At 38.1% G+C, this 13,638-nt stretch overlaps 1 protein-coding gene across 3 annotated transcripts in view; it reads left to right on the top strand.

The window, feature by feature from the left end:
• Eip75B (Ecdysone-induced protein 75B) overlaps positions 1-11,419 on the top strand; it is a 222,090-nt gene extending 210,671 nt beyond the window's left edge. For all 3 annotated transcript variants that reach the window (XM_019052057.2, XM_019052058.2, XM_019052056.2), the window contains exons 4-7: positions 1,010-1,251; positions 5,352-5,570; positions 5,897-6,071; positions 6,391-11,419. In XM_019052057.2, coding sequence (XP_018907602.1) covers positions 1,010-1,251; positions 5,352-5,570; positions 5,897-6,071; positions 6,391-7,952 — 2,198 coding nt within the window. In that variant the 3' untranslated portion in view covers positions 7,953-11,419. The remainder of the gene's footprint in view (positions 1-1,009; positions 1,252-5,351; positions 5,571-5,896; positions 6,072-6,390) is intronic.
• The last annotated feature ends 2,219 nt before the right edge of the window (positions 11,420-13,638 follow it).

Here is a 13,638-nt window from a genome sequence, read left to right as displayed (position 1 = left end):
CGTTTCTTTTCGATCGAAAATAACAGGGCCGTTTTGAAAGCCGCGTACTCCCCCGAGTGTTTGCTCTAATCGAAGGTCAATTATGGCATTAAACTTGTGGCGCGTATTTTTAGACCTTATCGAGAAACGATTGCGCGAATATTGTTTACAGCCTCCGCGGCCGCGTGTATCGACTCGGGTCGCAGCGCCCCCTGGTCCCCGCGGGGGACGCAATAAACTTGGGGTTAACCGTTGGGAATAATGCAACGAGGTTCCGCTTTGTTTGCGCCGGTTATTGATTTTGGCAGCGATTCGAAAATTCCGTGTCATCAACGGATACAGTCTAGTTAAGCGATGCCCACGCGGTTAAACGTCACTTTACGACGAGTAATGCAACGAAAATCGCGTTTGAAAAGCGTTTTAAACGCTCTGAATTATACCCATGTCCCTGAACAGAAACCAACCTAGTCCTGACAGTTTTCCAAAGAGTAGTCTCAAGAAAAGTAAATATTGGTCTCAATACCATTTTAATATTCTTTATGAAGCCGCACTGAACGACAAATCCAAATCGGGGACCTTCTTGTAATGATTTAATTAGATATCATCACCTTTTAAAATTGTAACGCTGGAAAATAATTTCAGGTAATTTCAAGCTCTCGTTTATAACAGAACTTGAACGATTTTGAATAACGAAATATACTTCTCTCTCCGTCTTTCGGAAGCGCCTTCATTTCCAGACTATAGGCCAAAAACGCACCGGAGAGCACGAATAGTTATCTCAAAGCGCCTTGCGTTCGCGACGCAGGATGCCAGACCCTGTCACTCCGGTTCGCCTTCAATTAGGAGTTTAGGCCAAAAACGCACCGGAAAGCACGAATAGTTATCTCACTGCGCCTTGAGGTTTTTCCTCCTCTCTGCATTCTTTCGCTCCCTAACTATTCGTCCCATGCTTACAGAAAATTGAATGTTTTTTGTGTTGTGTTTCCTTGCGTGTTTTTCTGACGTCGTTGTTTATTTTTGTGTGTTGCAGCTGTCCGGTTTGGTCGCGTGCCGAAGCGGGAGAAGGCGCGGATCCTGGCGGCGATGCAGCAGTCGACCAACTCGCGGTCGCAGGAAAAAGCCGTCGCCGCCGAGCTGGAAGACGAGCAGCGCCTCCTCAACACGGTCGTCACCGCCCACCTGGACACGTGCGAGTTCACCCGGGAAAAGGTGGCGCCTCTCCTCCAGAGGGCGCGCGACGACCCCGAGTACACCGCCTGTCCTCCCACTCTGGTGAGTTCACATTTTATCATATTATCTTTTTCGATTTCGGGGCGTTATTTTAGGAAGGGCATCTGAAAGGTCCTCTGCCAATACGGGAAAAAAATTAGCTTGGATTTAGCGTCCAGGCTCTTAAAAACATTGACAAGAAAAAATATTCTTTATTCAATCGGACTTTTTTAAATCCAAAGAAAAGCCGGCTAATTCAAGAGGCTCGGCTGTTCGATTCAATGAAAAATTGGATTGAATCAAGATTATTTTTTTGTCAATGTTATTAAGAGACTCGACTCCAGATCCAAGCGACTTTTTTCCAGTGAAAGCAATATTGGTTGGTTTTAGCAATTTTTTTTCTTCTAGAATGTCAGAGTTGCCCTCTTTTTTGCCCAGCAGGGTGTCTAGCAATTTGAGAAAAACCTAGACTTATCAGAAGAAATCTGTATGCCCAGAAAAATCTGGGAAAACAACGTGGAATACGAGAAACGAATGCCACGAAAAACATGTCTCTTTTCGTCTTTCGGACGCGCCTTCCTTTCCACAGTGTAGGCCAAAAACGCACCGGAGAGCACGAATAGTTATCTCATTGCGCCTTCCGTTCGCAACGCACTCTTACTGCGGTTTGCCTTCACTTTACTTCGGTTTCGTGCCCCTTTCCCTCGTGTTAAGCGCCGATTATCGCAACGAGTCACAGCGAATTTCCTCCTAACCCGTCGCATTTTTAGGAAAATGTCCAGAGCAGCGAATCGTGTGGGCCGTGATAAATCGATGGAAATAATGCGGCGCCTATAGAAAGCTACGCTTGTGACAAATGGGCAGTGGTAAAAATTTGGTCGCAGTGAGAGTCGCTGCTCTCCGGCTCTCAATGAGTTCATTACTTTCTATTTCCCTCGATTTTACTTTTGTTTTCTCTCGTTCGGCCATTCATGCGTTTGCTCTCCTTCGCGCCCGGCCATTTCGTTCGTTCGCCCGCCCGCTCGCAAAACTCAATTCAGTCTCCAATTTTCTCTCCCTCTTCAGACAATTTTGTTCTCTGGGTACGTTTGTTTGATCATCCTTCTCTTCGGACAATTTACTTTAAATTTTCTCATGCATGCGCCCAGTTAGTAATTTTCCTCCTCTCTTGGAATAAAAATATTTTTACTCTTCCTTCCCTTATGCTGCTGTGCTAAGGAAAAACGCCGCAAGAACATTCGAATGTTGCCGAATTCCCTCTTAGAAAATATCTAATCTTGAGAATATTTTTTTTAAAATTTTCGGACACTTCAGATCAATTTACGAACAAAATTCCCTGAAAAATAAAAAAAAAATGTTCCCAAATTTCCAAGAAAATGCGTGATCCATCGAATGAAAGTTGGCAACATCTGAAGGCTCATACGCCTTTCTTCCTTAGCACGGCGGTATGTCAGGTACCATTTATCCCTCCCACCATCTTTTGAAAACAATTTTCATGTAGTTTCCCCCTCCCCTCAGTCCTTGACGTCACTAACGGACGGCCTCTAAGGTTAGGAAGGTTAAGGGTGTAACCTTAGCCTTACACTTAACCTCAATAGAGTCATCGACGAGAAAGGTGAGGAGTGGAGTGACCGAGTTACGAGTGCAGTTAGCGGAAATCCGGTGGGATCCTAGCTCGATCCGCGGGTCCGTCCCACTCCAGTGAATTGCGATATATCGATTGTTATGCAGTATAAACCTATGGAAAAGGATCGATAAACAGGGTGTTCGCAGCGAACACCTTAATAATCGATTCTTCACCGTAGGTTCAAATGGCATAAAAATCGATGTATCGCAATTCACGCCACGCCACTGTCCCACTCGATCGTTTTTCGCGGCCGTCGGCGTTTTTCGAGGAGGTCGCGGTCGAGATGCGTGAGGTTAGGTTGGCGGAAGAGCCGCGCCGAGTGTGGGCATGTGAAAACGGTAGCAGAAAAGCGCGGCAATGCAACCGCGGCCGGATTCACTTACGCGATTCAGGAAAGGAAAGAACGACCTCGGCTCGGCGTTGCAAGGTTAGCTTCGATCGATTCAAGTCGGTGTGTCGACGCTCGGCGCGGCGTCGGGACGCCCAGCCGCGCCGCCGCCGCGCGCCGCGAGCCCTTGACACCCAGCTCAACTCAAATTGCTCGATGATTCACCTTGCCCTAATTCTTCAAGTTACCATTTTTCAGCCCGCTCGCCGCGATCCGTGCGATATTCGCCCGCGCCGGCTCCCCCTGCTCGCGGCTCCAAGTCTCGAACTCGGCGATTATCGAGGAATATCGAGGAAGCCTTGGCCATTGTCATCCGCGGCTATGCAGTAGTCAGTGCTCCGCCGTCGCTTCCCCGATACACGTCTGCTCGGCGTTTTCCCTCCTTCGAGTCCCTTTTTCTTGGTTTTTTCAGTTTTTTCGTGTAGTTTTCCCATCGGTTGTGTTGCCAATCCCGTGTCCGGAAAGTCCGGTCTGATCCGCTTCCGTCCAAGTGCCCGCGTGAACGTAGTGTATATGTGTGTGTGAGTGATATAAGGTGCCTTCTCACGTACACGCTAAGGTTCGTTTTGTCAAATTTTGATTGAATTAAAAATGTCCCTCTGTTAGGAAGAAAAATTAATTTTAGGTGTTCGTTTGGAATCGGAAAGGCGGGGGAGGGGGAGTGTAAACAACTATTATATGGGGAATTTTTTTGGTTGTAGGCTCGTAGGGACAAATTATAGGGAAGTAAACCCCCCCAAAAAATAAATCGGTAGAGTCAGTATTGTCTCTCTGCATGCATATTTATACATGCTTTTGAATTCTGAAAAAAAGGGTAAAAAGAGAATAAAAGTTTCCCAGTTCATTTCAGTGTTGCCAAATGAGTCATTTTATTTCAAACGTTGCCAATTCGTATTATTTTTTTCTTCTTTCGCTTTGGGAATTGGTTTATTTGACAAGGCTTGCACTGAGTTTTAGGGATTATCATTGTTTTGAATGAGACGAATAAAATCCTGTAAGATCGTGTACCGAAAAAGAAGAAAAAATGTGGAAAATAAAAAAAAAATCCGATTAACGCCTTTTAACATGTCTGCATTCTTTTCAAGTAAAAAATAGAGAAATGAATAGTACTTTTGTACGATTCCCTGGTAATTTAAATATTATTTTCGAACAATTTTCCTCGGGGTTTTCTTTTATCCCTACCCTCACAATCTCGTTCACCACCCACATGATAAATACGCTTCAAATCCTCATGCAACATCACAGTTTCGATTCCAATAGAAGCACACAAAGTTAATGGGTTTATTCTCGTATCTGCAGTATTTTAACCATACTTTAATTCGTATCATCATTCTGATTACTTGGACCGAGTTAAACAGAAAGGAACCAAGCCACATCAGTTATTGCCAAATTTAATTGGGCAATTTAATTTTTTACATGAAAACGGTAGAGCGGATTATCGTGCAAATTTCAGTGAATTTTCTCCATGCTATGAAGCGAATTCCTTATCATTTTCACAGAAATCCGCACAAACGTTCTTTCATAAAAAAATGAATTGCCCAGGTAATTTTGGCAACAGCTGATGTGGCTTGGTTCCTTTCTGTTAAACTCGGTCCACTTATCCGAAATGAGCATGTATTAGAGCTTCTAATTCTACGCCAACTGAATCGATTGCTCTGTTCGAAAGATAGAGACAAGCGTCAGAGAGTATTAGCCAGCCCTCGGGGCTAAGTGGAACGGAGGGCCTATTGGATCGGCGAGGGACTCTTGGGTAGGCGGTGGGAGGAGGAGGTTATACGGGGGGAGGGGAATTAATTGGCGTGCCGTAGTCTAGACATGGGGTCAATGCAGCCCGCAAGGTGCGTGAACAATGTTATGGGCCCCCGGGCCCGTGCGGGTGGCATGAGAATCCCTCGGCGTTCACCTCTGAGCCGTCTGAGAAGGTCCCAATAAACCTGTCGACCTTGCTCTTGGAGAGGAAATCATATTCAAGGTGAAGCGCTCCGGCTCGAACGATTCGCGTCAGGACACCGCCGACAAGCCACGTGGTTCATTGCTCATTGCAGTGGATAATTTTTGACTGTCAACGCTGTTTAACTTGTAGCTGTGCGTTTTTAGAATGTTTTGAAATTTCTTTTCTTGACGGTTTCGATTTTTTGTTTGTTTCAGGCATGTCCGCTAAATCCTAATCCTCAACCTTTGACTGGTCAGCAAGAACTTCTTCAGGACTTCTCCAAAAGATTCTCACCTGCCATCAGAGGTGTCGTAGAGTTTGCCAAAAGAATACCTGGATTTGCTTTGCTACCTCAAGATGACCAAGTCACACTCCTCAAAGCAGGCGTCTTCGAGGTCTTACTCGTTCGCCTCGCTTGTATGTTTAATGCTCAGGTAAATTGAAATTTCTTTTTCTTTATTGTTCCTATCTTTTTCATACCTACTATCAAATATCCATAAATTCCATCAAAAAATCGAAAATTAGTATAAAAAGCATTGAGAAAACACGAAAAATACTTCAAAAGAAAATTCGAAATGCAAGCCCACTCTGTTTTACCAGTTCCTTTTTACCACGTGCTTTTCATCAATTTTCTCCTCTGACTTCAATTTTACACTGGCTTTCCAAATGATTGCATTTCTATCACCTGTCGTCCAAAAAAGTCAAGTACAATCCATTTTCTCAATTAATGCTAATTGTGTTGTTTTATTTTCTGTTACAGAATAACAGTATGATTTGCCTAAATGGACAAGTCCTAAGAAGAGAATCTGTCCACAACAGTCCTAATGCGCGGTTTCTTATGAATAGTATGTTCGATTTTGCTGAAAGACTAAATTCCTTACACTTGTCTGATGCTGAAATCGGTCTATTTAGCTCCATCGTCGTTATTGCTCCTGGTAAGTTTACATTTTTTCTTTGCAATATTTTTTATCTTAATCTTCTTTGCCTTTCAAGTTTTTAATTTTTTTATCTCAATCACGAAAATCCCCTAAACTAAAAATTTACCGTTTTCTTAAGAAGTTCAATCAAATGTTTTCCCAAGATTTTATTTCAATCCTTCGTGCAGAATATTTTCAAATGGTGAGTTGATAATCTTATCCCAGTAAATATATTTCTTCTTTAATAGCTTACGAATTCCTCCTCTTGGACTTTATGTCTTCTTTTTTGTTATCAAGATTAAAATCTAATGAAAGTGTGATTTTTTTTCTGTTTCAGATCGACCAGGATTGAGAAACGTCGAACTGATAGAAAGAATGCAAAATAAACTGAAGATGGCATTACAAATAGTAGTCAATCAAAATCACTCGACAATGCAAACAGGTAATTTGTACCACGAACTAATGAAGAAAATCGCTGATCTCCGAACTTTAAATACGTTACATTCAGAAAAGTTATTAGCATTTAAAATGACTGAACAACAGCAGCAGTTGCAGCAGCAGCAGCAACAACAGCAAGCACAGCAGCAGCTGTGGGGAATTTCCATTACAGAGGAAGAGAACTGCAGCAAAAGCCCCGTAGGCTCCTCCTCGTGGTCCTCTTCCAGTGACGTCACAATGGACGAAGTTAAGAGTCCACTAGGCTCTGTCTCCAGCACAGAATCCATGTGCTCCGGAGAGATGAACGACTATCCTCACCATAATGTAACAAGCCAACATGCAGCCAACGCTCCTCTGTTAGCCGCAACCTTAGCTGGTAATATCTGTCCTCATAGGCATAGAGCAAACTCCGGATCAACCTCCGGAGAAGATGACAAATCTACCATTTTAACCATCAAATCCGTCAACATCATTAACAGTAGTAATGTAAGTAACAATGTAAATAGTAGCAATAACCGAACTTCTTTCCGGAAATTAGATTCTCCTAGTGACTCAGGAATCGAATCCGGCACGGAAAAAATAGATAAATTAACGAATAGTGCTCCTACGTCCGTCTGTTCAAGTCCTAGATCGTCGTTAGAAGATGATCACCATCACCATCATCAACAGAACCATAATCATATCGTAGAAGATATGCCCGTTTTAAAGAGAGTCTTGCAAGCTCCTCCCTTGTATGATACCAACTCATTAATGGACGAAGCTTACAAACCTCACAAGAAATTCCGTGCTCTAAGGAACAATGTATGTAATGGTGCAAGAGATTCAGCAGAAGCTGAGCCCATGATCATTATAAATGGTCACTCTCATCCAAGTGAAAACCAATCATCACAGCTACACCATCATTTAACTACATCTTCTTCATCGTCGTCACTATTGTCATCAACTCACTCAACCTTAGCAAAGTCCCTCATGGAGGGGCCAAGAATGACACCTGAGCAGCTAAAAAGGACAGATATCATTCATAACTTCATCATGCGAGGTGAAGCTCCTAGTGCTAATTTTAATGTATACAACATTCCACATCAAAGTAGATGGGGTAGTAGTAACAACACAAGTGTAATTACAACAACAAATCGTGGTTCAACTCCTTCCTCCTTATCACCATCATACAATCATCTTCTGTCCTCAGCATCTTCCTTACCCAGTATAGAACATTCTTCTGTATCTCAACGACATTTGCATCCTCAGTCTGTGTCAGCACCCATTTCTCCATCCTCAACGTCACCCTCTTTGTTGCGGATGTCAAGTCCAGCAGCATCTCCTACCCCAAGTAACGTTGTTGAGTTGCAAGTTGGAATTGCTAACTCTCAGCAACCCTTAAATTTATCAAAGAAAACTCCTCCGTCATCCCCTCGACCTCCATCTGCTAATTCGCACAAAATTGTAAAGATGGAAGCCTAGGCGCTAAATCTGTATAACTTTTAACTTCCTTGGTTTGCTGTGAAGAATACATGTGGTACTTATGCTCAAAGTAACACTGTATTGACATATCTAGAAGTTCGCAGAGTTAAATACAGAAACTCATTCATATCAGTTTTATTTATTCATGGTTAAAATATTATCAATTTTAAATCATGATTTTGTTGTTGATTGGTATTTTTCTCTGCATTTCCCTTGAAATCAATCTCTTTACTTTATTTTTTCATGTATCATGAATAATTGATTTACATGTGTAATCGTTTTCTAAATTGTGTTTGTATGATAGTACAAAGCCCATCATGGCATGTATATTAAAAATGAATTAAAACGAGGAAAGTTAACTGTTGTTAAAGAACATGAACTTTTCAGTTTCAAATTCAATGAATAAGTGGGTACAAATCATGAACTAATTTTGATTATGTATAATTTATAAAGTTGCTTTCGATCTCGATTGAAAAACGTATGTAGGAAAATTAATAATTTTAAGATGTACATTGAATTTAAAATCTCCAATTAAACTAAAGTGATGATATAAATGAAGTAACAACTGGATTGTAACTAAAGGATAGCTTTAGTGAAGCAAGACAACCAGAATGAAATTTTAACTTAAAAATACGTTTTTCAGGACCAATTTGCAACACTGTACATTATTTGTATAAAGTTTAGTTTTTAAGTATGTGGTAATTGTTGCGTTTAGTATGTTTGTGTATGTGTGTTTGTATGAGAGTAAGTGTGCCACCAAAATTAATTATCCTAATTTATTACCAAATATGAAGGTCTCTTTTTGCATCGATTTTGATTATTTGGAGAGGGGAAGAAAATTATATTACAAATGGCATGATGATATAAAGAACTATCGATACTGTCCTGTAATCGAAACAAAATTGAATAACCACCTCCTGGTCTGAAAATAGTTGATAATTATCGACATTTTCCTTGCCTTTGAAATTTTCCTCAATCTTGCTTCAAGCACCCTAAACCTCTCGTTCAATTACTATTGACATTAGTCTCCAAATACTTTCAATTCTCTCTCCATGCTGTTTCAGCATTTGAAATTCAAAAATGAACTTTCATGTACATACATTTTCTTTCTAAAATGATACCGGATTTGATGCAGCCATCTGACTTCCTCTTTCATCTGAAGAACAGGAATCCCAAATTCCGTGTTCATTTCTTTCCTTGTAAAAAACCATTTGAAAGTCGTTAATTAAGATCATTGTGGGTGCAAACCCAGTTAGTCATAAAATAGTTATTTGTGTGTAATATGATTATCCTTCCCTCCTTTCGAAGAGGATATAAAATATCCTCCAATTATGATTGTGTTTGGCTGTTTCTTGTCCATTGCAAAAATTAATTCAAAATTACCAATTTTTTTTCTTTGTAAATATTAATTGAAGTAAATTTCCTAGAAATTTATTCAATCAAATGGGAGCATCAAAACGCACTGATTGTAATAATGAAATAATTAAGAAAAATAGTCCTGTAAAAAATTTATTTATAATTATTTATTATTTTGTTTTTCAATTTGCTTTATTTTAAAAATAAAGGATAAGTTGAAAACAAAATTTTAAAATAGTGGAAAAATTGATACCTGTAGTTAAACCATTTGTTGTTGTTGTTGTAAATATGTTTGAAAACCCCTTTGTGTATTATTGAAAAAATCATTTTAAAAAAAAGAAAAACAGACAAAAAAAATATTTATGTGAACAAGAAAACAACTCCTTCAATTTTCATCTCTTTGTTTTCTTCATTTTCTTTCATAGTTATTGTACGTATTTGCATTAGCTTTATTGTTATGTAACTTAGTTTGTTTAATTAAGGACATGAGACTGACTGAAATTAAAGAAAGGAAGATAGTTATTTAAGTACAATGTGTATAAATTGAGTTGCAATTTATATTTAAAATGAAATAAAAATGTCAAGTAATGAAGACTTAATTATTTTTATGTATAGTTCAAAATCATACCTACTTGTTAATTGATTGATGGAAACAATTTCAGGACAATTTTGTCCTCTTTTCTCAATAATTCATCCAGTCGTTGACCTTTCATAACCAATTTTAGTTCTCAATTTTATTTACCATTTATATTCTCGTGAGTGTGTGTGTATGCATGTATATGTGTGTATATACCCTACATAATTTACCTCTACTAATAATACCTATTTTCAGCATCTTCCAATCACTTTGTTTTATAAGGAATCATACAACTTAAAACTCGAAAAATCCTTGAACCAAGGACGAGGTGCGAATTACCTCGTAAAGTTTCATTTTAGGAATATTTGACACTGTTTGATTCTTTTAGTTACCATTTAACACGCTGTTTCGTTCCTTTAAAGTATTTTTTGTATAACTTGCCAATTTATTTTCTTTTTTTTAATTAATAAAAAACTTTAACTTCAATAAAGTTCCTGATTGCGGTGGGAAAAAACAAAGTTTTTGGAAGAAATCGTGATAGTCCATTTTTCTGTCTCAACTTATATAAAAATTTCATCGATAACATCTCCTTCTTTTGTCAGTCATATGTCATTTCAAAAGTTACAAAGTGCTGTTCAATGCGAAAAAACTGCATTTTTTACAATAGTATTGCAGATGCTGTCTAATTTATGAAGCTTATTATAAATGCACCTTTTAGGTTTTGATCGAATTTCCATGTATTGATGAAATCTCTCATTAATTCAGAACTATCTACTATAAATATGCATGTCTGAATCAAAATTATTGCAGAGCTGTTCAGTTCAGAAATAGCCCTTTTTGCCACATCCCAAAACTGGTAACCTAAAAGGTGCACTTAATTAATGCTCTCACAATGTGTAGATTTTCTTACTGTCCGTTTTGTCATCACATTTGTTGTGAAAATTATGTAAAAAAGATTATTAAACCAAAATCCCTTTACACTTATACATGAAAACATATATTAGGCGGAAAAAACAAATTATCAACTTTTTAAAATCTACTCGACACTCTTTTGACTCGGAATGATTTTACTTCCATGTTTTTACATCTTTCAATTTCATCCCTCTCTGTATGATTGATTTTAGTTGTTCAGTGAAAGTATTCTATGAGTCCTAAATTGTTAAGCCCCGTGATAATTTTTAGTAATAATGTATTATGCTGAACATGCACTACTTGTTGCAGAGCATTTTATTTGTTTCTTTTTTTTTCAACCTCTTTTCATTCAAGACTCTCTTGTTTCGTATCTACCGTTTTTTTCAATCCATCTACAGGGGACAGCTCTGTGAAACTGTTGCCTTCATTTTCTTTAAGTCCAAAATCTCGAGTTTAACAAAATTACACATATACATATATAAATGTTAACTAAAATTGGAATGAATATTTTTTCGGTAGGTTGTCCGTGTTAAAAACTTCATGTGTATTGACAAGTATGAATATTTCTTTCTTTTTGTCTGAAATAATGTAAAATATATTAAAAAATGAATTATAACATGCATTTTTCGTTATTTTCAATTTACCAATCCTTCTCACAACAAAAGCATCAATTCTGCCTCATAGTATGAGAGTAAGAATAGATTCATTTTTGAAAATCTGAAAATTAACAAATATCCAAATATCACTCAGCAATTAAAAGAGTTATCTATTGCATTTACTACTCAAGCAAAATAATACTTATCTTAGCCGAACACAGTACAAAAGATTTATTTCATTTTGAAAGAATTTACATCTTATCAAAATTACTATTCTCAGAGCTCATTGATTTCCTACCCTCTTTTTTAGCTCAAAAATCTAAGATTTTACACTGATGAATTCAGGACAGTTTCTCTGTCCTTATCTCCTGAAAGTTTAAAGAATTGAAAGGAGTTAAAGAAAAGTCCATTATATCCCTCTACATCTTTCCCCTGTTTTCAGGGTTATTCGCCTTGAAAATCTGAGAATTTTCACTGCAAATGTTTTCAATTTACTCTTTAATTTGAAAACTCCAAAGCATACCTACAATGAAACTTAAAATTTAATCATTTTCGTAGAATTTAGTAGCGATGCCGTGAGCCAAACTTTCTACAGCTCGCGAAGAAGAAAAAAAAAATTGATGAAGTCTCAAACCTTTAATTCGGTTTGCAAATATTCAATTAAATTACAATTCTAAGTGGCTCATCAAAATCTATTATTTTTGCAGAAAATTACAATGAAACAATTTTCATGGTGACATCAGCACTCATTTAAGGCAAATATCGAAGGTGAAATTGCGAAAATACGTATCTCGGATGCAGTACGTATTTCGAAATCTCCGCTCCCATTTTATTTTTTACAATTATACCAAACCAACATCATGGCTTGAAGTTTCCACATAATATTCTCTATGAAAAGAAAAAATATCACTGAAATTTTCAAAAAATTACGATTAGCAGTTACAAATGGAGAAAATTAAGTCTGACAGGGAGTCTGCAACGGCGTGAACCGAGAAACTCATTTTTGCAATTTCGCCATCGATAATCGATACCGCATGAGATTACTGAACATAAGAGAAATAAACTTTCTAGAAAAATTGTAATTTCTTATCATGAACATTAATCAAGCGGCAGACTCATGAAACTTAGGGAACTATGGAAAGTTTAAAGAGACAGAAAATAAAGAGAACAGAGAACGTAGCTGGCAAACATTTTCCGGCCATGCAACTTCAGAAGTTTTCACTTTAGGGAATTTATGCGCTGCATTTAATCAACTGGACTGAGTATATCAGCAATGCACCAATTCGTGAGTTAGTAGTTTTGAATTCAGCTGGACGTAAATTACTTCCTCCTGTAAAAAAATTTAAAGCTAAGAAAACATATGTCGAACTTGAATTGAGTCGTCGAACTTTGTCCTGAACATTGCATTGGGTCTGAAGGAAGAATAAAGCTTCAAACCTTTCTTTTTTGGCTCAAACTTGATGCGACTTGGTGTGTTTCTCTTAAACTGGATCCAATCTGCCGTGTTAAGGAAGAGAGCCGTAAGTGGAGACCGGGATGAGCCTCGAGACACATAAGAGCAAGTAATAACCATGGCTCATACAAAAATGCACTTACGGCTCTCTTCGCTATCATGGCAGCGATGTAGGCATAGATCGAGTAGCCTGCGGCCGAAGTATCAAGACGCTATTGGAGGCTATTTCTTGACTTGAAGTCTCCGTGACATACCTTTTGAGTATGGGGATTTCAACGCACGCGAGGAACTCTAAACAAGGTTTCAGGGTGCATCGCAAAACTCCGACCTCATTCCTTGAAAAAATTGAATAAATATTTTAATGGAAGATAGTTGGAGGAAAAACTTTAGAACAATCCATCAGTCAAAAAATAAAGAAAGAAAACAAAATTTAACGGAATATTTATTCAAGAACTTTTATAATGAATGCGAAATCGAATCTCTCGGTTCGAAAACAACCCATCTCGGAAGAATGACAATTTTCAGGAGACGATAAAAACTGCGCAACAGTCAGACAAGGGAGTGTCTCTACGCAAAAAAATGAACGTTGTAAAAAAAAAAAAAAAAAAAAAAAAAAAAAAAAAAAAAAAAAAAAAAAAAAAAAAAGGCGACAAAATCTCTAATTTTCTGAGAGTATAGTAATTTCTAATTTTGTCGTCTTTCAGTGATACAAGAGGCAGCACCTTTAATTAGTCGAGTTAAGAGAGAAACCAAACACGCAATTTGGCCTGGCACGGCGCGACTTACCTAGAG

This window comes from Bemisia tabaci, chromosome 5, assembly GCF_918797505.1.
Source record: "Bemisia tabaci chromosome 5, PGI_BMITA_v3".
Lineage (NCBI taxonomy): Eukaryota > Metazoa > Arthropoda > Insecta > Hemiptera > Aleyrodidae > Bemisia > Bemisia tabaci.
Note: the sequence above shows the minus strand (reverse complement) of the source record. Positions and strands in the feature narration are given on the sequence as shown.